The sequence below is a fragment of the Morchella importuna genome, assembly GCF_003444635.1.
Source record: "Morchella importuna strain M04M26 chromosome Unknown Morimp01GS002, whole genome shotgun sequence".
Lineage (NCBI taxonomy): Eukaryota > Fungi > Ascomycota > Pezizomycetes > Pezizales > Morchellaceae > Morchella > Morchella importuna.
The window spans coordinates 755,926-781,104 of record NW_025763399.1 but is presented as its reverse complement, the minus strand read 5'-3'; the positions used below and the strand labels follow the sequence as shown (position 1 = coordinate 781,104).

At 47.9% G+C, this 25,179-nt stretch overlaps 10 protein-coding genes across 10 annotated transcripts; 9 read left to right on the top strand and 1 right to left on the bottom strand.

Moving 5' to 3' along the window:
* Positions 1 to 57: 57 nt before the first annotated feature.
* LAJ45_01116 (uncharacterized protein) lies at positions 58 to 1,331 on the top strand (the record flags this gene model as incomplete). Its single annotated transcript, XM_046110714.1, has 3 exons — positions 58 to 258; positions 310 to 422; positions 983 to 1,331. 3 exons carry the CDS (start codon positions 58 to 60, stop codon positions 1,329 to 1,331), a joined length of 663 nt encoding a protein of 220 aa, XP_045975892.1.
* Positions 1,332 to 2,231: 900 nt separating this feature from the next.
* On the top strand, positions 2,232 to 2,784 carry LAJ45_01115 (uncharacterized protein; the record flags this gene model as incomplete). The annotated part of the gene is made up of 2 exons (XM_046110713.1): positions 2,232 to 2,248; positions 2,538 to 2,784. 2 exons carry the CDS (start codon positions 2,232 to 2,234, stop codon positions 2,782 to 2,784), a joined length of 264 nt encoding a protein of 87 aa, XP_045975891.1.
* Positions 2,785 to 3,047: 263 nt separating this feature from the next.
* Positions 3,048 to 3,401, top strand: LAJ45_01114 (uncharacterized protein; the record flags this gene model as incomplete). Its single annotated transcript, XM_046110712.1, has 1 exon — positions 3,048 to 3,401. One exon carries the CDS (start codon positions 3,048 to 3,050, stop codon positions 3,399 to 3,401), a length of 354 nt encoding a protein of 117 aa, XP_045975890.1.
* A 983-nt stretch (positions 3,402 to 4,384) lies between these two features.
* Positions 4,385 to 4,678, top strand: LAJ45_01113 (uncharacterized protein; the record flags this gene model as incomplete). Its single annotated transcript, XM_046110711.1, has 1 exon — positions 4,385 to 4,678. The coding sequence occupies one exon, from the start codon at positions 4,385 to 4,387 to the stop codon at positions 4,676 to 4,678; it is 294 nt and encodes a 97-aa protein (XP_045975889.1).
* A 2,201-nt stretch (positions 4,679 to 6,879) lies between these two features.
* On the top strand, positions 6,880 to 7,332 carry LAJ45_01112 (uncharacterized protein; the record flags this gene model as incomplete). Its single annotated transcript, XM_046110710.1, has 1 exon — positions 6,880 to 7,332. The coding sequence occupies one exon, from the start codon at positions 6,880 to 6,882 to the stop codon at positions 7,330 to 7,332; it is 453 nt and encodes a 150-aa protein (XP_045975888.1).
* An 840-nt stretch (positions 7,333 to 8,172) lies between these two features.
* Positions 8,173 to 8,616, top strand: LAJ45_01111 (uncharacterized protein; the record flags this gene model as incomplete). The annotated part of the gene is made up of 1 exon (XM_046110709.1): positions 8,173 to 8,616. The coding sequence occupies one exon, from the start codon at positions 8,173 to 8,175 to the stop codon at positions 8,614 to 8,616; it is 444 nt and encodes a 147-aa protein (XP_045975887.1).
* Positions 8,617 to 10,099: 1,483 nt separating this feature from the next.
* Positions 10,100 to 10,537, top strand: LAJ45_01110 (uncharacterized protein; the record flags this gene model as incomplete). The annotated part of the gene is made up of 1 exon (XM_046110708.1): positions 10,100 to 10,537. The coding sequence occupies one exon, from the start codon at positions 10,100 to 10,102 to the stop codon at positions 10,535 to 10,537; it is 438 nt and encodes a 145-aa protein (XP_045975886.1).
* A 3,898-nt stretch (positions 10,538 to 14,435) lies between these two features.
* Positions 14,436 to 14,747, top strand: LAJ45_01109 (uncharacterized protein; the record flags this gene model as incomplete). The annotated part of the gene is made up of 1 exon (XM_046110707.1): positions 14,436 to 14,747. One exon carries the CDS (start codon positions 14,436 to 14,438, stop codon positions 14,745 to 14,747), a length of 312 nt encoding a protein of 103 aa, XP_045975885.1.
* Positions 14,748 to 15,569: 822 nt separating this feature from the next.
* Positions 15,570 to 16,852, bottom strand: LAJ45_01108 (uncharacterized protein; the record flags this gene model as incomplete). Its single annotated transcript, XM_046110706.1, has 2 exons — positions 15,570 to 15,736; positions 15,808 to 16,852. The coding sequence occupies 2 exons, from the start codon at positions 16,850 to 16,852 to the stop codon at positions 15,570 to 15,572; spliced, it is 1,212 nt and encodes a 403-aa protein (XP_045975884.1).
* A 5,646-nt stretch (positions 16,853 to 22,498) lies between these two features.
* Positions 22,499 to 22,975, top strand: LAJ45_01107 (uncharacterized protein; the record flags this gene model as incomplete). Its single annotated transcript, XM_046110705.1, has 1 exon — positions 22,499 to 22,975. The coding sequence occupies one exon, from the start codon at positions 22,499 to 22,501 to the stop codon at positions 22,973 to 22,975; it is 477 nt and encodes a 158-aa protein (XP_045975883.1).
* Positions 22,976 to 25,179: the final 2,204 nt, after the last annotated feature.

Sequence of the window (25,179 nt, the reverse complement as noted above, 5' to 3'; positions counted from 1 at the left end):
TCATAAATCATTCCAAAATCAATACTCATTTCCCATCTCTCCCCCGCACAATCCACAATGTCCACCCCCCCCCAGCCCCCACCACCAACCCCCGACCAACTCGCCGCCGCAAGATACTCCCTCCTGCAGCACCAACACGCCATGTCCTACTGCGCCAATCCTGACTCCTACTCGGCCAGCAACGCCGCCAGCATCGACCAATCCCTCACCGTCATCTCCCACGAATCCGGCCCCGCTCCTCCGGCTGAACTACAAATGGTACTAGAGCCCAGGCCGACACGCTGCGAATGACTAGACCAGCGCTTCCAGAGACGGCTGGAAGACCTCCGGCAGAGGGTGAGAAATATAGGCCACGATGATGTGCCGTATCTCTTTCTTGTGGGACTCCCGCCGAAGGATGGGAGCTGTAGGGGGTTGCTACGGTAGGTGGTTGTTTCGGTGGGTGTGTGATGCTATTTACATAGTTGTTTGAATGTTAGTGAGACCTCCTGGTGGTTGATGCTATTGAAGTGGTATTGCGTACTGTAGCGGGTTCAATATTATGTCTGTCGTTTCATTAATATATACTGTCCACCTGAACAAGCTCACTCTCAAATCTCAAATTCAAACATGCTCTTCATCGTAATCTCACAACGCAACCAGAGGGCCTTTCCCACAGGCAGCGCTTGCTCGGCACACACTCACAGTATTGGGCGGTTTCTTTATTATACCGGTCACCACGTCGACTACGAGTTTGTTTCTATCAGTCAGTTCATACCAGCCATATCCTATCCCATTTGTCATACTATTACCCATGCACTTACCACTCTCATCACATTTCTCTACTACATTTCTTTGTATAAATATGTTGCCATTCCCCCTTAGCTAGCACAACCAACAACAAGCTCAGTTACTTCACTCCTCTACATACATTTCCTCCACCCGCGGAATAAAACCCACTCCACAAGCACTTAACCACAACAACATACATCCAAATCCACAGTGTCAACCCCGCCCCAACCCCTTTCGAAGCCGCCGAACAACAGCTCTCCCAGCTCAAACGCGAAATTGCCGCTGGCCCCGACCCCGCCGCCCACGCCGCGCGCAACCAAGCACTCATCGACTCCTGCCCCGCCGTCATCCAAAACAGCCCAACACTCACCCCGACCGAGGACGACGAAGTCATCGAGGAATACAATGAGCGAACATTGCCCGGCGCCTATTCCGGGGCCAAGACCAAGTCGCGCCACTTGCGGAGGAGGGTCAAGGAGATGATGTTCATGGATGGAATGATGTTGACGGCGCAGGCTATTCCGCCGTTGAAGGTGGATGGGAAGTTTCAATATATGTAAATAGCTGTGTACGGCCTATTTGAAGAGACGGTTTGTATTACAGATGAAAACCGCCGTGGACAGCTGTGCCATTGGTTGTAATTGAGGAGATTTCCACCGTCTAGATAATAAATACCTTAGGATTAAAGCTCACTGCTTTCCGGATGATCAGAAGGATTAGGACAAAGGTGGCAAGTGGGAGAAAGGTGGTGTGCAACTAGAGGTCAACTTAGTTAGATTCGTAATCATTAATTCCCTAGTGAACCACGTCTACCTATGCGTTTAAAATCTTCCCCAGCACACAGTCTTTCAGCTTCGGTTAGCATAGTGGTATATGCCTCCGGTTTAGGAAACTTATGACGACAGCGGATACCGGGTTCGAATCCCGCTTAGTAATTCCACCATCAAACTGAACACCCATTATTTTTTTTTCTTTTGGGACTGTTCGATTATTAGGACGCAGGAGAGTTCTCTGACCCAAACATCGACGCCGGGTTAGTCTCGTACCAAGTTCCTAGTGGGATAATCATCAATACAAACCTCTTGAATGCCCACCCCAGCCAATCAATGAGCCCTTTCCGGATCAGTTACACTAAGTTACGGCCAGGCTTTGTTCCTTGCTAACCTACCGCTCATTGGATCAGCGGATTGAGGGTGTCCTGACTGAACTATGATATTCCGGTCTGTCTATGTCACACCTGCCGGATGAACCCGTTCCCTCACCAAGCTTTGTACATTACCAGCTTTGCGCGTGAGTTTAATACCTAGTACTAGTACTACACTATATTTGTTTGTTTTACTTTGTAAGTACTCGATACATGTCGTCTCATGGCATTGAAGGAATATCACATACCGAAGATCCAATTGTGGAGTTTTCAACTCACTTCCATACTCCATAGTCCTCTCGCCACGTAGATAAATATGCTCCAACTGAACAAGTATATCTCCACAACTCTAACTTCATCTGAATCAACACAATCTTGCCCCAAAGCAAGACAGCTTTTACCATAACCCACACAGCTTCTGTTCCAACCTATATCGACTTCTATAAGCCTAGAATATATCAGCAATTCTTACACAATGTCCAGCTCCCCACCCCCTTACACTGACCCTGCCCGGCCCGCCCCCCCCTACACCACCTCCGCCGAAGACAAACTCGCCGCGGACCGCGAACTCACCGGGATAAAAGCCGAGATGGAGGCCAGCCCCGACCCCGCCGCCTACCAGGAGAAGTATAAAGCGCACATCGACGCCTGTCTACTACGGCGATGATGTCATCATCATCACAGACGAGGAGGGTGTCGAGTGGGAGGAGGAAGAGTATATCCGCCGGACACCACGGGAGTGGATGTGTGAACAGTACAAGAAGCGCGTGGCGAGTATTAAGCGCAAGATTGAGAATGGGAAGAAGATGGATGGGCAGTGGCTGGTTATCTCGTTCATCCCGAGGCCGGGGTATAAATGGGGCCCTTGAGCGCAGCGGAGCGGAGGTTCGATGCGTGTATTTTGTGAAATCTTGAAAGTGGGTGGAGGTAACGCTGGATCTGTGTATCCCGAAATCTTGAGATTTGTAATACTTGGATATCTTGAAGACCTTGAAAGGGTTTCATGTACCGTTGGGCTAGCTCTGCAGATATCAATGCCATTCAATTTCACCTAACGCTGCTACCAGATCCCTAAGGATAACACCCCCCCCCCCCCAAACCCATCCGCTCCGTCAATCCCAACTACCCAGTCATGATAGGCCGCACAGCTCTCTTGAAACTTCAAAAGCTCACAACCCCATACCCAGCCCTTTTATACACCATGGCCACTACGCCAACCCTCACCCCTCTCCAGCAGCTCGAGGAGGCCGAAATGGATGTCTTCAACAGTCTACGCTTCCTGCACAACAATCCTTTCGCAGACGCATACGCGGACAAGCACCAGGAGCTTGTTGACAAGTGTCTAAAGATCATTCATGAGTCTCCCATTGAAGAGCTTGAGTATCCGCTGGAGGTGGTGAATTGGGAGAATGAGCAACTGCGGAGGAGGATGGCGGCATTGGGAACGAGCGTGAGAAGGAAGGTGAAGAGGTTGAGACGGAAGTAACTATGCGCAGTCAGAGAGTGACGCAACGGGAGGGCAACATTGCAGAGGAGGCTACGAGGACTGTGGTAGTTTAAGGTTTCAGGATATGACGAATGTCCGGTGCTGTAAGTCTAGTATGAGGGGAATGTTAGCTTATTAACATAGTTAATCCATTTGAATAAAATAAAAACCAAGATTTCTGACACTTCCTCACCACCCAGACCTATACGCGTTAGACTACTCAGCGCTGTTACTAACCTGAATAGGGACGTCGATGGGCCGTGGGTTGAGATGGGCCGCCCGGGCTATTTTTGGGCGGGCCAGGCCGGGCCCTAGATTCTATTTGATGGGCCGGGCCGGGCGGAGGCTAATATTTAGCTTGGACTAAATAGGCAGGCCTGGGCTTCAAGGTGTCCATACAATCTTAGTAGTTGTTCCTTGATCTATAGCTACTTTCTACTAGAAGAGGCAAGGTAAACATCAGATATTTTCTACCACAAGAGGAAGGTTAAATTGTGTTACTTCGATCTATCTACGATAATCTCAAGAATATATATTTGCATTGTGACGAACACCTCCATTTGAGGGAGCCTGGGCCATAAAAATTTAGCCCAGGCCTAGCACGGGCTATTTAGCTTGGGCCAGGCCACGATTTGGATGGCATGGGCTAAGCCAGCCCGGTCTAGCCCATTGGCGTCCTTGTACCTGAACGGAGAGGTATGACGTGTTTCTTATTCAAAGTAGAATCGACGGTAAATTCAGAGACTGAAACTGACTCCGGGGGCACATTTAACATTCTACTGTGGTTCACCCCGTTAGAACCGTTGCAAGTAGCTTGAAACTCAAATCTGGTGCTACCCTGCGCCTTTATAAGTCCCTACGCGCACCCCCTCTACTCCTCGCAATCATCACCACCACAAATATACCCCACAAGCCTCATTTCCGATCAACAAAGAGAACAACACGAATCGCAAATTACGGATAACCCCTGCAAAAAAGAAAACATGTCAAGCTCAACCTCCAGCACCACCTCGACCCCCGAGCACCTCGCCAATCTCACCCGGGCGGAGCTCGAAAAGCGCCATGACGACCTCATGACTGGCCACAACCGCCTGCTCAAAGCTATTCAGGACGACTACCCCGAGTTCCAGCGCCATGTCCACGAGAACCTCCCGATCCGCCCCATGACAAAGACGAGGAGTCGGTTGTTGGCGCAGAGCAAGGCGGTAATGAGTGAGCTGCTAAGGGTGCAGACCGAGATAGAGAGGAGAGCGAGGCCAAACAGGCGTATGGCGTGATTGGATGCTGAGTATTGAATGTTCGGTGCTGGCTGGTTCCTCGGATTATCTGATCCATTTTAGTGGCGGCGGCCTCTGAGTTATGTGAGATTTCATTTTTAGCTGGAGAAAGGCTGTATTAGTGTCAGGTTATGTGGAGGCAGGCTAAGATGGATCGTATACCTTTTGTTTTTTACTTGCAATATATCAAATCTTTGCTACTGACTGACATAAAATTCAAGTGACGAATAATATGACATCTTAATACGTACAAAACTGTCTTGGAATAGACCCACATTGGAACGATACGCCATACTGAAATCACTATGTCGAGAGACACTCATTGACTCCCGCGTGAGCTGGTTACCGCGAAACCGGCCGTAGAATAAGTGGTTAAGGAGAAGTGATTATTGGCGTATTGGGAGGAGTGACTGGACCTTACGTGAGTGTAATTATCCGAGTTGGATGAAAGAGGTGAAGTAGAGGTGAGGTTGAGGGAACTTGTGGATGTCTTCTGTCTCACCTCGTTTGATTGGTTGTATTTTATGCAATGACTCAAAGTCCAACGATTTTAATCGGGAGGGGGGTCCAATAGATTTATGGGGATCTTACGGGATTCACAGAAGTTGTAAGCTAAGGCCCCGCCGGCAGAAACAAAGCTTGATTTGCTATGTATGATGATAGGATGATAATGCATGGAGAGGACAGGACGAGAATGTAGACAACAAAGGCTGCATGTAGATGTTCTAACACGGTTGCTTTTGGTCACCTAGCTTGACCGGAGGTCCCCACGTAGCTCCACAACCGCCTTGCCTACGCCAGAATGTCCATTCACCCTCGGCGTATATCACGCACTTGGTATTTGATATCATTACAGGCGTGGTCTCCATGGCTCATACCTTCTCCACCTCAGCCCTAGTTTATATGTACTTCGTCTTTATCCCAATTAAGGAACTTGGCACCCCGCTACTCTCACTTTATAGCTGGACATGAACCCCGAAAGGACTCCTAACCACCCCCGCAACCCAGGGAGTCACAAAATAGTGGCCCATGGGGGGGATCGCGGCCAGTTGGACGACGCCAACTAGAGATCTCACCGTATAGACGAGACACTGGGTTAACTAAGGCAAATAGGTGTGGATATATCAGGTTTATATGTGTGGATCTAGCTAGAAAGCTGCTTGTGGAACGGGAGAGAGCGCGGCTAGGGCTCCCACAGTAGTAAGGAAAACCGATGGGAGAGTTATCTTTTCCTATAACCTATAACAATCATGATTGAAAATTAGAGAAATGACTCTTGAAGGAATATGTAGTAGAGGCAAGATTTCTAGTACTTTAGCAGTTATATGGTTCAAACCGGCTCAACTGAACCGTTTAAACTTTAAGCAAGTAGTTGGTACAGTTCCTCTGGCCCTTGATAGCATGTTTTAACAGTTTAGAGGTCTACACAACCAGTTATGCCGACGATTTAAACGGTTTATACACCTCATGTTCATAAGTTCGAACACCCCAGTTCTTGAGCTCAAACACGCTGTTCAAGAACATAAACACCTATTTTGATGACTGTTAGCACGATGAGCATGCCAAGATATAAAACCGCGGTTTCAGCGCTTAAGCCGGTTGAAACTGTCAAGATATATAGTCTGTACAGTTGGTACAGATTAGGCTCCTTCATTTAGTGGTCAGTTTGGTTTGGTCGCGTTTTAAAAGCAGTTTCTACTATTGGGAACCTTGAGTAGATGAATTGAAATTTATTTATTCGACAATGGTGACAGATATCGAACTTGATAATCTCTCACACCTTTTGAGTGCTTTCAAAAGTGCATAATCCAATCTGCTGGCTTTGTGAGTCGGGTATCATACATATTTAATCCTCCATTAATATTAGGTTAGCGCCTTGGAATGTGATTAGGCCGAACAAAAGAACAAACCATATGACCTTAATCACTCTCTATTAAGCGGTGTACCTCCTCTTGACTGATAGGATACCGAACTCAATTGCCCAAGCATTTACTTCCCTATTAAAGGCATTGCCAATCACTTCGTTTTCTAGATGGTCTGTTCCACCAAGCTAATAAATATTATGGTATATCGTTTCCACGCATCCACAAGTAGTTACCTTAAATAACTATCCATACCGGTAGCTCTCGAGCCTCCAATCCTTAAACCAGGTGCCCCACTTACCCTCTACTTGGGAGCAGCTCACTCTAATACTTGAAAAAATGCCAGTTCTTATCGTGTCCACTACCGAATCTGCCAATCTCGAGTATCTCACAACCGCGCAGCTCCACGAAACACAGGACACGTTCAAATGTCTTTACCGCACACTCACTGAAGGCTCGCCCAAGGTCCCTCGACACAACGCCCTAGACTACGAGCGTCAATATAAGATCTGGTGGGACTCCCAACTCGCCAATGCAGAAAAGGCAATGCAAAGCAGGAAGGTCGATGAGTTATCTGACTTGATCCAGTATCTGCGTGAAAAAAGGCAAGAGTTATATAAGACTGAGCGCAAACGCGAAATCGCGCGAGAAAAGAAAAGAGTCGAGGACCACGGTGGGAAGGAAAAGAGAATTGTGGTGACTCCGATGTATATGAGTGTTACTATGACGGGTATTGATAAACATACTGCTGGACGTCACTCACGGCTGCGCTTGTTTCCGCCTCATAGATAGTGTTCTGTTTATTGGTAAAAGACAATTTACTAAGCTTAGTTTAATGAAATCTCGTACCTCTTAAGACTTGGTTTCAATCTTAATCCTTCTCTGTGACCGATTCCTTCACCATTGTATGGGAAAGAATTACTCTCTGTCTAATCGCCTCGTATGGCTCTGGTGCATGTTCCCTCGTTTAGTAGTCTCTTGGTTTACTTCCCATATCGATGTTGCAGATACAAGGGCAGGAACCCCGAAAGGAATCTCATACTTGGCAACTGATAAGCTTTAACAGGGCGCACCGGCTGTTATCGGCACACGCATGGTTTAAATGGTCGAGGGGTATGCAGTCAGCCTAACAGAGCCACCATGTCGACCGCGGGGTCGGGCGTTCGACACACCTCGGCGCAGTGGAGAGCGGTAATGTGTCTGGAACCGTATGGACCGCGCATCATGCCATTTTTTGTATTTTGTTTCTTTCATCTTTCATCTTTTTTTCTAAAGCGTCTGTCTACATTTGCCCCGAATCAGATGTCCGATTGGGATTCATCCATTTGGTTAATAGACATGGCATTAGTCCTATCGCCTTCTCAAATTCTTTGATTGTATTAACGGCGCTAGCAAGCAAACTAAATATCATTGGGACTGGTTCGAGAAAAGACTACATTGAGAATTGGTATGACTCCTTTCTGATGAACATGAACCCACAGATCTGACGTTACCATCAACGCTAGTCTGGTGCCTAGCCTGTGTTTGCTCAGATCCAGCGCACAACGCAGTGCGACAACAAAACAGTCTGGGAGCTAGACTACATCAACGCGTATATTGGTCACTGCCCAGCTTTAGATTCACCACTAAACTATGAGGGAAATACGATCATTCGATACCATACTTAGTGTCCATACCGGATGTTTTAAAAGGACCCACCATAAACCTCAGCATGCCCATCTAAAGAGTTCCGAAAACAAGGTAACAATATACTACGAAATCCTTGGAATCGAGAAATCTCATCACAACTGCGCTCATGAAAACTCATACGTTAATTTCGACTGGCTAACGGTCGCGCAACTCGATGACATCGTCTTATCACTCGGTGCGCTGCTGGATGATCTCCTCGCCCACCAACCACCTCAAGGCCACAGCGAAGCCGCCCAAGCGAGGTACCGTAAGTGGACAAGGCAGTATCGAGACATCCTGGACCAAATTGCCGTAGCAGGTAATGTAAGGTCGACGGCTCAGCGCTGGCAAAAGGCCCGGCATGGTTTGGCTAAGGCGGACGTGAGGAAGGCAAGTGATAAGGAATAGAGAAGGTTCAATGCGCAGGGCAGGATCAAACTGGTGTTGCAAAGAATCTTGTTGGATGGGAGCCTGAGGGTGATCTTTATCGAGGGGTTTGACAGGGACCTTAAGAAGGCGAAGCTCTGGGAAGGCGGTTCGAGTCTGTGTGATCTGAAATACCCTTAGGAGCGTTTATAAGAAGTGATTAAGGTGTTCGATAGCGAGAACTCGCCGCTGTTCTGATCCGTTGACCAAGACGTACATTTGGCCAAGTGTGCGCCCTATCGAGCAAGATGATGGACGGGGCGACCAAATGGCCAAATGGCCGTCTTGATGGATTGTTGGCCCAGTGATGAAGTGGTAATTCCAGACATATGCTTTACGATGTATAATATTACCTTCTACCTAATGGGTCAATATGTTCAGATAGAGAGAAACCTATCATAATTCCACTGATAATTCCGCCAGAACTCGGCCAACGCGGGGGTGGAATAATGATAGCTTTTGCCGTAATTCAACACTCCGAAGACAATGATTCATCGTATAATTTCGGCTCTTTCCTGAGAATGTGTAGACGCTGGCACCACTATACAGCGGAATGAGAACTATTCCTGGTGGGCCAGCTTTTTCATGACAGCTTAAGGGATACGAGCTGATAGAGTTCGGAACCTCTGTGTCTGTCTGTGTACTTGATGACTGGAGTAAAGCCATTACGCGAGCTTGTTTAATAGAGCGACCTATTCATCATAGAATGGGCCTTTTGAAAGGCTCGCCCTATCCATCAATCTTGATGGGTTGTGTGCGCACTTGGCCAAATCGACGTCTTGGTCAACGGATCAGAATACCGCTTTGTCAACTTACTGCTGGGTATGTAGTTGTGTTTTTTTTCCTTTTGATAAACCTGTTAACTGTATATTCTTGAATAATGAACGAAGCTTCGATAATAACTTCCTTCCCTGTCCCACGTCCTGAGTGCATTTATCTTTTTTGTGCGGTCTGTGAGATCCTGTGAGTGATGATTGCCGGCTATCGCCTAGTAAGAGTTAATGTTAAAAGGCGGTCCCCCTAACCAACTCTACTGCAAAGTCAAGTCTAGACAGGTACAAACCCAGCAGAGTTATAGTACGGCCCTACTTCACCCTAGCGGATGCTAGTCCCAGTTAACCACAAAACGTATATGCAAAAATGACCATATTGCCATTGTTTCCGAATAAGCTTCATTTCAACACATTCTAATATTAGTATATGGGAGACCAACGTCTCATTGAGAAAGATTCGGAAGAATTTAAGCTGTCAAGTTGTACATACTATCCACAAAGGATACAGGTGTTGTCGTTATGAGGGGGTATGCGGTACATACTATCAATCGTCCCCGACGCCCTGGCCTTATAAAGGAAATTCTCCAAGTGCCTTCAATCCTTCATCCTTTCACGCAATACCAAAACTCAACCCCAAACCCTAAATCCCAAAGACCCCAGTTAACACACAATAAAGAAACGCACAAATCAAGATGGCCAGCGGAAGCATGAACCTCAAATTTCTATCGACAAGGCGCCTTGTGGAGGTGGAGAGCCTATGCGACTATGTGATACGATCACTTGAGAATCGTCACTTCGGTCAGCCCCCCCCTTCTTCGAACCAAGAGGCCGCCAACAATCTTTTAAAGAGTAAGGAGAGCGACTCAATGATTGAGCATAATCTGGAAGCAGTGAGGAGTTTACATACACTTGTTGGAAATATGTTGGATACGCCAAAGAAGCGCCCATGGCTCCAAACGCCGGAGGAGGAAGAGGAAGAGTATCGAGTGGAAGCATCTATGATCTCTGACAAGCCATTCATGATGAGGACTGTCCTGGGGGATACGTTGAGGTTATGTATTCTTCAGGGGGATTGTACGGAAGATGGAAAGCTGTTATGGGCAAGCACTGATCAGGACGTAAAAGGATGATATGGATGATCGATTCCAAGCGGAGAAGATTGGTATTTGCTATGTCGCTAGGTCAGAGAGAAGGTCTTTACATTGTATTTGACACCCAAAGTTTGGAGGATAGCCTCTATAATTTGTTTCAGAGTAACCTTGTTGAATATTCACAAACCTATAGCCAGACCACAATATAACATCCAGACTCTACCATGGTACAAAATGCATCAGTAAATGCATCATAAATGCATCAGTGAAAGTCGTCAGTCAATTTATCAAGCCTTTTTCCTAAAACGTATGGATAATGCATCAATTAATGCATCAACTAATGCATCATTAATGCATCACAGTCTCGTTTTGCCAAGAGTTTGGGAAATACTTATATTAGGAAAATAGAAATGCAAACAGTGCCGGATTTCTGAATCACGGGCTGAAATGCATCAGTAAAGGCATCAGTAAAGGCATCAGTAAATGCATCAGTAAAGGCATCGGTAAAGGCATCGGTAAAGGCATCGGTAAAGAGATTGGTAAATGCATCATACTGAAGAACACTCCTGACAGTGCCCCGATGCAAAACAAATGAATGTGGAGGGATTGAACCTGAATCATTCCGATTATGATCTAGGTTCAAGTTAGACTCGGAGCTTACCACCTGTACCATCATATCTTTTCAATATATAGCACTTACTAGTACAACCAATACGTATAAGCTGACTCAATAGGTATATGTAGCCGAAGTGGAGATCCAAAAATATCTAAGTCAATAATCAGTAGACACAAGAAATACCAAGAACAGTAGTATTCGCGGACTGACGATTTTCCCTACTACACTTTTACCTACTGCCGACGATTTTACCTACACTTTTCCCTACTGTCGACGATTTTACCTACACCTTTCCCTACTAAGTACATACTATCGACGATTTTACCAGCACCTTTCCCTACTAAGTGCATACTGTCGACGATTTTACCTACACCTTTCCCCACTGTCGACGATTTTCCCTGCACCATTACCTAGTACCTACAACTTTCCCTACTGATTGACAATGTTCACCAGGAAAGTCGTAGGTAAAGTGTAGGTAAAATCGTCGACAATAGGCCAGGAAAGGTGATGGTAAAATCGTCGACAGTAGGGAAAGGTGTAGGTAAAATCGTCGACAGTATACACTTAGTAGGGATAGGTGCTGGTAAAATCGTCGATAGTATGTACTTAGTAGGGAAAGGTGTAGGTGAAATCGTCAGCAAATGTGTAGCCTGATGCATTTATTGAGGCCTCGACAAGCTTATGCATCAACTGATGCATTTGCAAGCCGCTTTCGTATGGGAAATGCATGAATTGATGCATTTCCTGCCGTGGTAGAGAGACACACCTCTCCCCACATATTCTCGCTGGAGCAGGAGTTAGTGCAATAGCCCTTCTATAGACCCTCCTTACCTACCTAGTGACAATATCTATTAGTAAATAGTAGTAACATCATTGCCATCGCTGTGCTGTAAGGGCGCATGGATTCAATCAATTAAATAACAAAAAGGGAGAGAGAAAAAAACTCATTGCGCCAAGGTCGAGTGATAGATTACGACAATCACGAGTGATAATTCATGATCAAGTCCATCAACGACAATCCTTACTAAAGCTCAAGTACCAGGCGCGGTCAAACAGATTAAAGCAATCAAGCATTGAGTAAGCCTGATTCTTAAACTAAATAATTATGATTGGATTCATGTCCAGGCAATGGTGGGTATGTTTCCTTCAACACCCGGGGAACGCCAAGGCTGGTGCGCGTTGTATCAAGATAGGTTCCCAACAGTAAGAGCGTTAGGTGGTGTGATAACGGTAGTATGTTGTAGTAAGCCGATATACAGTTGACTTTCCATTGGAACCGCAAATAGTGCTGATTCGTCTTGTGTGTCAATCGCGGGAATACCCCCGATCTCCCCCGGTCGAGAGGGATCCTATGTATATACTTCTTCAGGCAATGTATCGCCTTGAAAGGGACATGTCGCCGTTGAGCGGTCAAACAACTCAAGGGCGCCGGTATGTGATAGAATAACTAAGCCTCCCCTGATCCATCGACTTATAACCCTTCAGGGCGGGCCTTCTCTGTCCCGAATTCAACAACCCTCAACAAAACAAACACAACATCACAACCACACGAAGCAATCCCAAACCGTACAAAATGTCAGGACACATGCTAGCAAACTGGTCATCCGACGACCTTCGAGACATGGAGGCCCGCTGCCGTGCGGAGGTTCGAGAAACAGCACGAGCCCTGATGGCAATGTATCCAGCTCTCCTATTGGATGCGCGGTACAGAACCCCAAATATACGTCTGAGGGTGGAAGACGAGACATTATGGCTCAGGAACAGGAGCGCCAATGCGCGTATACTAGCTATTCGCGCGGAGCTTTCGGGTCGGAGTGACAGGCGTTATTAGAAGTTTTTATTTTATTTTTTTTTAGCTATTTGATGGTTTAGTTAGGCCAGCTCTCAGAATTAAACGCGGATTAGAAACAAACCACCGATTATACCTACCTCTGTGAATCTTGGAAACGGTGACCTTCCCTTTTCCTTGCATTGATTCGCCTGAGGAAAAGGATTGCACGAGTTCAACAGCCCCACTCGTTTCCGGGGACCCTCCTAGCCATCCCTCATGCCCTCCATACCGCATACATAATCCAAAGACACCGCCACCACCGGGAGACCAAACCTCCTACTTCAAGTCAGTGTTTGAGATAGCAGAGAACCCATTGGAAAACATAAAAAAGAACCCCGTGATCAATTTAGATTATCGCAGCTCATGGATATTAAAGAATTTAAAACCGCTACTACTAGTCACTCGTATAGGTGTTGATCCCGATAGGGTGTTGTAATTGGTTGAACGTTGCAAGTGAGGTCGTTGCCGCCAAGAAACCTAATCCCCTGTCAATCCCAAAAAGGCGACAAAAGAGTTCGGTACCCAGGATTCCCACATGGTCACCCACTGCAGTACTAACTAGGCGATACGATGCTTGGGTATGGCAGAGCGGACGGGATGCCCCATTTTCATCGTTCTATGACCGAACACGTTTGGAAGCATCGCAGCAGGATACTTATCCGAGCGTTTTGTATTGGTCGCACCTGCACTGTAGAGACATACCTCATCCGAACTTTCACCATCCCATATCATTTGATCGCCCCTTCTTGAGCTGGGAGTGGCTTAGACCGTACCAGTAAATAACTCTCATTCACCATTGGTCTTGACCATATCACACGGTATAGCGCCCGCCCACACCCCCCGTGTCATTTCCCAACTAACTGGAATGGTCAGGTTTTGAGATCTCAAGGGTCTGAGTTCTAGCCAAATTTCGGGCGAAATATGTTTCTCTAAGCCCATTTAGGACTTCAACGTCTATCTAGTACAATATAGAGAAATTAAGATACGTACCACCGGGTCTGTTACAATATTGTACAGACCTCGGGAGTGAGGTTTCCTAGTACCAGTAGACAACCCCGGTATATTAGAGCATGGATGTACTATATTGGAATGTACTGGCTCCCAACCCGGGATGGACTAAGATATAGACGGTACGAAGCGCGGAATAACAGATACCTCAAGAAAGCAATAAACTCACGATTTAGGTTCTAGAGACTTTCGGTGTAAACCTGTTACTTTTCCCCTCTCTCCCAGTGTGTGTGATATCAACCTTCTCTTCCATTCACCCGATATCTCGTCCACCTCCTATTTCTATGACCCGGAGAGAGATCAATAGTAGGAAGAACACCCACAGAGAGCACCTCCTCCCAAGGTACTAAATACTATCCATCCGTGTTCCATTCATATTCCAGATAGTATTCTGCCCCTACCCCTCCCCGCCTATAAATCGCTAACGAACAACCAAACTCCAAGACCTCCGTAACACACACACACACCCCACACCACCAACAATGAAAGCCAAAGGCGAACTAACCGACCTCGAACTCCACGCCTACGAATCCCGCCACACCGAACTCCTCGCCGAGTCCCAACGCCTCATCGCAAAGCTCTACCAGCTACACCCCACGCGCAAGGACCCCTACAACCGTCACGAAGCCATCACGCCCGAGCCGACCGCCGAGCTACGGAAGCAGATCGAGGACGTGATGCACGAGGAGTGGCAGACGCGGTGGGATTCGACGACGCTGGAGACGTTTATTGATCGTGAGTATAAGTTGAGGAATAGGACGGTGGGGAAGGTGGTTAGGGATTGGCTAAGCTAGACAGTGACTGGTGCTTTGTGGATATTGTGATGTAGATTAGCTGGGAGTACTGGGTCGAGGGGCTGGTGTGTTAGGGAGAACAGTAGATTTAGAATGACAGACTTAATAGATGAGATGCGTGATAGGGATATAGCATACTGTTGCTTAACGTAGTAAGAAATAATGACATAAATATTTTCATGACCTCCGCCCAATGGGCTTGGGAACGATGATAGATCTAGATGTGAATACATCAAATACGTACTAACCGGAACTTTCTAGTATATGAAGTATCCAGATATTACTATTTGCCCCAAAAACCATAATAATGGGCATACATCCGTACCATGTTCACTTCAAGTAGGCTTCGGAAGATATTGAAGTATGTAGTATAAAGAGCGTTGTCAAGATATGCACCTATTTAGGCACCTATCCTGGTGTGGCTTCCAACCATGTTGAGACAATCAGGTTGAACACCATCTCGATCAAGCAGCTCGAAGGACAAAAGAGAGAAAAGAAAGCCGAGTGATAAGTCATGATGCACTTCTAATATGTTACTTGTTACGTTCGATCTAAGAAGCATTATTCGGCCCCCCATAGTAACAACAGAGCAGGTTTACTTTGAATTACACATAAGCCGTCACGATTACACGTCCTAAGACCACACGAGCCGATGCTAGCCCTGAACGTGAACGAACCACCAGAATCTCAAAGACAAATTTCATTTCATTTCAATCCAGTAAACAGCCCCCTCAGGGCGACTTTCATTCCAGTCACTGACCAAATACCATTTTGCCCGTCACCTCAAACTGCCATGCTCTACCCACTCTGTCCTCCCCACTCTCAACACACCTCCATCTCATCCTCATCCTCATCCTCCCCAACAGACTCCCCGTGCCCAGCCTGCTGCCCAACACCCTCATCCTCCCCAGCCTCGCGCTTCACTGTAGCAAGCCTTCCCTGCGGAATACCTCTCCGCGGCAAGTCGATGAGCGCCTGAAAGTCATTTTCTAACTCGTCATATCTCTGAGCATAGCAGGCTTCAGCACCAGTGAGGGCACGGCCATCATTGTCCTCGTACGTGGCGGTGGTAGGTCCGGGGGTGAGTTCTTGGTCTTCGTGAGCATTGGCGGATGGGGAGTAGTAGTGACGGTGCGAGGAGAGACGGAGTCGTCAAGCCCGGCGGAGGCGGAGGCGGGTGGACCTGAGGTGCTGGCTTCGATGGCGAAGGGGTTGACGGGGTTGATATTTCCTCCGGTCTTTTCTGTCATGATCAGGAGGTGAGAAGAAAGCTTGGTTTTTTCTTGAGCTGGATTAATTTCCGACTCTGTTTCTGAGTTGCGCTCATTGTTTTCTTCGGTAGATCGGTCGCTAACCGCGGCCGGGAAATTCTCGTTGGTGATGGTGGTCTGTGTACCTGCCCCATCCTCAATGTCTTGAGTTTTCTTGAGGTGTAGGTCGCCGCGGGGACCGTAGGCCATGTTCGACGCCACCGTGCCGCGGACAGGGGACCTCGCATCCGGAAACGATCGGACATGTCCTCTCTGAGGGCACAGATACGAGGTAACTGCAGGTGGATGGCGGGCCTCATCTCTCGGCATCCCACCCGGGGAGACTACGTTCACATCATGATGTCTGACGGGGCCCTGCGAGTACAGGTGCGGATCACGCGACAAAGACCTATAGCCCCCGCCATGTAGCTGCCCAGGTGTGGCCGCTCGAAACAATGAGGTATCAGTGGCCCTCCAGCCATCGAGATGGGCTTCGAAAGTCGCATTCTGGAAAACACGCTGTCGAATTGCAAGATCCAGCGATCTCGGCGGCCCAACGAACAGGCGGGGTTCCAGCATGCCCTCGTTGTAGAGCATGTAGGGCGGCAGTAACATTGGCGGGAGCGGTTTTAGTTCAGGTTTCCCAGAGGCAGAATCGCTAGGACGGGAGCCGGGGGGATATCTAGGGGCGGGGGTGGTTGTGCTGCGAGTGGATTGAGCCCTGGTCTCGCGGGTAGAGGAGCTGACACCGGAGGGGGGAGAAGCGGAGGAGCTGGAGATGCGAGGGCTTTGGGGGGAGAGGATTGTGGGCGGGGATGTTTCCGCCTCGACACGACGGGTACGACGTTGAGACATCTGGTTCGCTGTTATCGACGAGGTTAGTGTTTGCGAAAGCTTTGTGGTGGATGATGATCACCTGTGTTGGAATGTAGATGGCCCCGCTGTATACGAAGGTGAGCAGGAAGATTGACTGAGCTTGTGGTGTGTGGTGTAGGGTTAGATATGAAGGTTGCTCGTTGATCCAGGCCTAAAGCTGGGCGGGTAACCTCCGCGTAGAGAAGTGTGCGGGAGTGAGAACGGCACGAACAGGCGCTGGTCAACAACGTTACAACATCCCCTTGTAAACTGTATCCGTCTTTTTTTTTTAGATTCTTTACCCGCCTGGGCTTCATAGCTCACAAAATATGAGCGGGAACCAGGGTCGATTTCCGCTCTTAACATACATGTCCAATAAATCTCCATCACAAGGAGATACTGGCTCGCTATCTTACTTTGTCGCCAAGAGCAATTTGTTTCTCGCGTTCTATCATCCCATCAGTGAATCGTAGAAGGCGAGGAGCAGAACAGGTTCTGGTTATGAGTGCGTGAGAAAAAACAGCTTGCTCAGTGCTCAGACTGGTGAGCTGGCAATGACCGGTCGCTGTAGCTTAGCCTTTCGCACTCAAGTGACTAACATATTGGGTAGGTCTGGGATGCCGCTGGGAGCTTTTCGACAGATTTACGTTGCACATTTTCTATAGTACTGTATGATAACTAAATAATTTAGAAGATGTTATAAATCTGAGATTCATGATGAATGGTGGTTATCATTGACCCTCTTGGCGAGCAGGGATTTAGCAGAGCCTCATCTGTCTTCGCTGATCACACCGTAGATAAGATAAGATCTCTCTTATTGGCAGCACAAGACCTCAACGTCGTCTTCATGTAAAACAAAAAGGGAAAATGGTCGAGATTGCTTTAGAACACGGGAAAATCCAACAATACTTTGTGCTTATAAACGGATGACGGTCCTTGCCTCTATGGAGCATGCCTTTTCTTGCTACACGGATCTTCCCTGGGGTATTCGATCTTGGGGGGATATATCAGAACACCTTTTACTGATCACAATATTCACGTTTAAAAAGACCAGAAGGTGAGGCTCTACGCAAGAAATATAGAATTAAAAGATTTTATATTTAAAAATAAAACAAAATAAGCGAAAGACAGAAAGAACCACCAGGCCACCACCCCATTTTTGCGAAAACCTCCTCAGAGGTTGACACCAGCCCCAAATACCCGGCCGAATGTTCGAGGGACCACACGAGCACCTAAGCAACCGGTTCACAGGGCTGTCCCCTCCTGCACCGGACCTACAATGTAGGATTTCTGGCCTCTCCAGCAACCCACCGTATAGTTGCCTTAGTGCATGGGTCGAGGTAACGCATGAGTATCCAGGCACTGACGAGGAGAGGGCACGCTCAGCCTTAGAAGTGGCAGGAGCGGCAGGGACCGTCTTTGGTATGCATTAGAAAAGGAGGAACCCAAGCCCACGGATGAGCGACATTGCGGATTGTCGCACATACCGTTGTCCCCGTGATTGTCACTCTGGGTTCCGGGGGCCCACCGTTGAAAGAATAATTCTTTCCACGGAGGGCAGGCACCGATGATACGGTGCCTTACACTCCGGCCCTATGAAAGGGAACGGATGCCGCCCGCAAAGAACAAGAGAGGTTTGCAGATGACACCGCCCCCTGCTCAGATTGTGCCACTATTAGCATTTTGGATAATGCCATGAAGAAGGGAAACATACATACCTATAGGGTTCTGGTGCCGGATCGACTATGGAATTCCCGGCAGAGCGCCCCTATGAAAGGGAACAGATGCCGTACACCCACCCGATAGAAAGGATCGGATGCCGTACATCCGCACACCCGACCCATGAAAGAGAACGGATGCCGCCCACGACAGTCTTGATGAGTCTTTAGACTGTATCTAAATTGAGCCAGTCCTTCACCAGTTAGTAATGTACGTTATAAAACGGGTTCGGGGAAAGCAGACATACCAATTGTCAAACCTCCCAACAGCCTTGCTTGTCCAATTGGACTCAAGGCCTGGTGATCATGATCACGGAGGCCAGGCCCACCAGATTTTATGGGCCTTCATGACCTTTGTCAGGGCACAAGGAGGACGACTAAACATTACTATTGGTAATAAGTTTAGGATCTAGGGGAGGGCTCATCGAGGAATAGTACATACCAAAGCCTTTCAGCTACCGACCAAGAATATGTCTGAGTAACAAAAGTCAGGATCAAAATCTACGGCCCAATGCACGCGCAGTACAAACCTGGGCCACCACCCACAGCCACCCCTATCACTGAAAGGAACTGTCAGTAAAATATAAAAAAAAGATATTGTGATGAAGGGGAGTTACCCCCACTACTCCAAACATCCGCATAAACTCCCCTAATATTCGAAATCAATATTGTGCATGTTGAAAATGGAATCGATACGATTCACATACCGGGCCTTCTCCTCACCGGCAACAAACAATTTGTGGGTCAGAATCCCCACACCAACAGCCACTTTGCGGCCTCCTACCACCACCGGCCGCAGATCGTTGAAGATCTTGATGCCTCCCGCCCTGGTAAGGCTGAGAGCCCACCCCAACGATTTCTCTGATTTCAAAGGGAATATGTTAGTGAACAAAGCAAACAACAGAGAACTCCGATAATTTTACTTACCAATGAGGTATCTGATTTTCCGAAAAATTCAAAAAAGGAAAACAAAACTCCCCTTATGGAGAAGGGTAGTGGACACAACAGTGTCTCGGGTTGTGCTTGCACCCCCCTGCAGGACCCTATGAGAGGGTAGAGCAATTGCCAGGGATCGGTGCTAAATCGAGATAATTACCAGTCATTAGCAAATGAAGAATAACGCAACTTCGGCAACCCATAGAACAATAAAAAAACAACAAGAAATGAAGATACACGATTGCAACACCAATAAAGAACGGGAAAAAAAATAAGAAAGAATAATTGAGGAGAGATAATACTTTACCTTAAATTTCCAAAGACACCCGGAGGATACGGCGGATCGTATCTTCCTTGATCCCCACCCCCCACTTAATTCCAATCGGGGAAGATGCACCCAGGCCCCATATCACCCACCCCACGAGGGCAAGGACCAATGATGGAGGCATCGGCAACGGTCGATGCTCCCCCACCTCCCGAATGAGGCGGTGTTTGTTGACCAGAACGATTCCGAGTGAGCGGCCGGGCCCCGCCAACCGTATCTTTAGATACTTGGTTGTTGACCACCCGCACGATGCTGGTGGGGACCCCGCTGAGACTCCCTGTTGGAGGCTGGTTTGTTGGCCAGAACGGTTCGGAGGAGGGATGAGGGGGGGGGGGGGCCTCTATGGAAGAGGAGCATTTGTTCCGAGAGTGAGGAGGAGGAGGAGGAGGAGGAGAGGGAGGATAGGAGAAGAGAGTAAAGTAATACCCTCGGGAGGAGAAAGGAGAGAAGTAAAGAGAGGAGAGGGAGGAGGTTAAAGAGGGGAAAGGAGAGAAGAACAAGAGTCGAATGGGGAGATGGTATAAAATTAAGGAGGAGGAGAAGGAGAAGGAGGAGGAGGAGGAGGAGGAGAAGGGTGGGCAGGTAAAGGAGGAGGGAGTGAGAAGAAGCAACACCAGCAAATTGGTGGAAGGAGGAGGAGAGGGATCGGTTAATTGTCGAGGATGATGCGAATCCTCTGACAATGGGACGGCGGGAAAAGAGGAAATTCATCATAGAGGATGATCAGATACCTCCCTTGATGAGACAGAGGGATGAGTATCGCGAGTCCTGCATTGATGAAGATGTAAGCTGGAACAAATGCTCCTGAACGCTTCTCTTTGATGATGATGAAAGTGGGGAGGAGGGAAGGAGGGAAGGGGAAGCAGGTCTAGGGGGAGGGAGAACACATCCGGTGAAGGTCCTTCCCCACAAGCTCAATCAGGGGTACCAAGAGGTCTTACACTAGGGCGGGCTCGGGAAGTACAAGCAGATATGGAATACATCAACGCAGACGGCCCCTGGAGGGGATTAAAGTAATGCGGAGGACCTCGACCTACTGATGCCATTATGGACATGCCTATATCGCCCCTTTATAACCTATCTTACAATTCCCACTGACCCTGATACAATCACCTTTCTGTACAGACCTTATCCATTCCCTCCATTCAACTCTTTCAACCTATTTGCCATAGTATAACTTGAAATATGACCCAGACACAAAGCTCCCAGCACACCCATATTCGTCAGCCACCCCCGAGCCGCACCTGCGTAACTGAGTGCATTGCAACTCAAGCAACATTCGTACGTCAGAGGGAGGTAAAATGTGACCGCAGGCACATATTTATGATCTGCGATGCAGCATTAGCACGGTGGCTCGGGTCGAACCGAGCTTGGCAGAGACATGGGTGTCTCCTAAAAGTACGACAGGATTTGATCTTATTTTAATAACTCTAACATAAATTAAAAATACTCTACTATTCTACTCTTTTCTAAGCAATGTTATTGGAGTTGTAGGGGTGTTCTCGCGGGGCCTCCACTGCTGATGGGCCCTGGCGGTTATATGGAAATGATCGTACTGCATGAATTCTTGACACAACGTAGTCGATCCTATTATCGATGTGAACCTATTTTAGAAGACCGTGGGAGAGCCTAATGGGTCTTCCCATCATTTTCAAACAGAAAATAAAGATAGCTTCTGCGTTCTCGTCCTACTTTCAACCAAGCTGAACTCTCCTCGCGCGGCGGTGCCAAGACGAGTGACCGGCTGTGACGCAGAGTTGCTCATCCTCTTCGATGAGCGCTTTTCCATCGCTCCCCTGATTCACTCCTCATTTCCCCCTCACGACGCTGACAGCTGTATAATAACTGATATAAGGAGATTTTAGCCAAATAGTAATAAACTCCAATGATTCTGCAATCGGCTGAATGATTATCGCAGCGCTCCCCCGAGCGTGGCTTTGCGGGTTAAGAGAGGGCGGAGAAGGGGGTGATGTTAGGAGAGGCATAGATATCGAACGGTCTTACAAATCTACTTGTCCGGTAAGGAGGAGAACAAGGTCTAATAAAAGGAGTCATTTCGCGCATAAGTGTGGTTGCCGAGGAGAGGGGAAGGGTCGGCGTTTGGTATACGGGAACGTGGTGGAACCAGAATAAGGTTCAAAATAAAGCCTCATAGTTTTCATTCACTTCCTGCCCTCCCTGCTGGTCGGCGCGCGGCGGTGCGGGTTCGGGGGATGACTACCCGCGGGAGACACGTAGCGTACTGCATTGTAAGCTGGGGAACAGAATCTATCAGGCTCGAGAAGGTGCGGGATCCGGTAGCTCACATAAAGGCGCACGTTGCCGTCGGGTGAATGGTGATGTAGCCAGGGAGGCCCCAGATCAGCGGTGGTCTTCACCTTCTGTCTCTCTCGGCCATCCACCTCTGATCCTTTTTGGCTTCCGCAACGCGCAAGTAAGGTAAGTTTCTTGCGCTACAGTGACCTTCAATGTGAAAGCTGATGGGGTGCTCGGCACAGAAGCAGTCTTTCATCCACGTCGTGGAGCATACACTACATTACACTCCACCCTGTTCCACTCCCCTGAGTCTCAACAACAAACCACACCTCATCAAAGTTAGTAAATAGCTATCCCACACTCCATCCAGCCCCCCAGTATTTCTCGCTAAGAAACCATAGGACCATCAAGATGTCGAACTACATCGGACCCGACGCCTATGCCGCTCTCCGCGACTACCTTCACCATGCCAAAGAAATCAGCGACGACCTTGGCAGGCTCCGTGCCGAGATCTTACACTTCGTTGCCCTAAAGCTCGAGATCTTCGAGAAATATCCAGAGCTGCTCCCGCGCAACAGACGCTCGCTACAGCGCGAGTGGGTGAAGCGTGGCGGCTACCTGTATAATGTGGCGAAGATGTACATAGCCGTCTCGGAGCGGCTCGGGGTGCTCAGGAGAAGAGAGGGCAGGATGCTTAGAGCTAGGTTGCAGTGTATCCAGTTGGAGAGGAACATGAGGAGGGAGATAACCATGGAAGCGGAGGCGGCGGAGGAGATGAGGTTGGAGAGGATGGAGATGGCGAGGAACGAGTGGAAGTGGACCCAGCATGGAAAGAACGAGAAGAAGGGGGAGAATCAGGAGGGGAACAAGAAGGAGGGGGAGAACTAGAATACGCATAGGAACATTAAGGGAGATGAGAAGCTGGAGCCTAGAGAGGTGATTGGAAGAAGGGAAATTGGGTGATATTGCTAAGTTCTGGAATAAATCTGCTTTTTCTTAAAAGTGTCGTAATTTCTAAAGATGTATGTCTAGTAGATGGAGGACCCTACCAGAGATATGCAGATCAGACTGCTGTGCTGTGTTCCCGGCAAAGTACCTTGAAGATATTACATGCCTTACCGCTCTCTTAGACAACCACTTTGTAACAACCACCTACCATATACATGTACTTATAGGGACCGTACACTACACATCGTAATTTTGAAGAGAACCCCTCTATCTCAAGCCCTTCCCTCACAAAAGCTAGGCCTACTGCCCTAAATCATCCAAATAATATGCGACATGACACTTCGATCCCAGCAGCTACATATAAAAAGCATCAAGAGGCGCACGCAGCAATACTGTGAACGAAATGAAGCTCCATGAGCTCGCCTCTTGTGGAAATCGAAGCTCTACCAACGACCGCGGGGTGTCCTAGTGGTAGGAGGTTACAATGATACACACCGCTCAATGGCCAGAGAGAATAGGCCTGGGGACCATGTGGGCATTCCTCACCTCTTCAAAATTAGGTTTCTCCAGCTCTGTAGGTTTGCCACCCAATGTACCGCAAGGGACAGGTTGATATGTGCTAGCTCACCCCCCAAAGATTGCTTACCCACGAATCTGTCTAGTAGGGGAGCTTCATGGGTAAACGAGTGTACCTGCGAAGCTTCAACCCTGCACCCTTTTCCTCATGGGTGGACTATATGCGTAGATACTCCGCTGCAGTCCGTTTCCAAAGGTTTAGTAGCTGTTGTTTAATCTACTACTAGTAAGGAAGATTTAGTAACGAGGGTGAGACTGTTCGAAAACGGACCCACCATCCGCCAGATTTCTCATCAATGATGAGCCCGTTCTCATGGGCTCATGAGAATGTCGGACCAACCATATTAATCAAGTCCGGTATCGCATAGATGCCACCATAAAAACTTCAATGGCCAGAATAACAGGCAGGTCAAGCTTTAGAACCAATCAAAACTGTAGGAAAAGGGTTGATACCACTGTCTCGAGACATCTCGGGACGTTTGCCTCAATCCTCGAGACCCAAAATCCCATGGGTTTCCGGGAAGGCTCAGCCTCATCCCCATCATCAGGAATATTGCGCTGAGGTAGGTGACATAAGCCCGTCAACATCAAGGTTTACCGCCCCGCTCACAATCCACCTCCAGCACACAAAACCAGCAATCACTACCGAGTAGCGTAGTGGTATAAACATCTGACATATTTCGGAGTGTCTGGAGTTCAACTCCGACCTGTAATGGATTTTAGGCACTACGATATATAATTGAGGGCCTCGCAGGTGCGTCATATTGTCCATACAGAATGGATAGACGCCTTACCACAGAGGAAGAGGGTTGTCCGACTTACTGTACCATGAATTTATTCCTCTGGAGGTAAGGGCGTAAGACTCCAGCTGTTTATCCTGTGCTACCCTTGGAATATCTTTCAAAGGCCTAAGGATAAACAGCTGGCGTAAGTCGATGCAGTTTTTTTGGAAAAATATGAAAATGCGAATATACTACTCTTTATCATTTTCTTCGAACCCATAAAAAGGCCCTAACTACTGTACTCACTTGTCCTTGTTTCTGTTTGGTGTCCGTTTTTCTTGCTGGTTGGGAATCTGAGACCCTAACCCTAACCGCTGATACCCGTGGTTCTTCACCAACTCTGGGTCAAATTTCGGATGGCAAGGAAAATATGGATGGAGGGAGGTAGTACTGATATTCAAGAAAGATGTAGTTTAAGTATATGAGCTTATTTCTTTGGGAGTGGATTCGTAGCCTAGAACGGATGGCCCACTCTACCACCGTAGAAAATGCATCAGGGCAAATGATCAGTAAATGCATCGAGTCGAGTCCGGAAAATGCATCGGTAATGCATCGATAATGGATCCCCAGTCCCAGGTAATGCATCAACTATGACCCGACCAGCAAAATGGGTGTATCCGGAATTGAATCAGGTAATCTATCAAGTAATGTATCGGCAAAGCCGTAGCCACTGTAGCACCCGGGAATATTAATGTATCAGGCAATGGACCAGGAAATGTATCGCGGGTGCGGTTGCCACTGAACGACTTTCTAGACGACTTTCCAACCGCTCTCCACTATATAGAC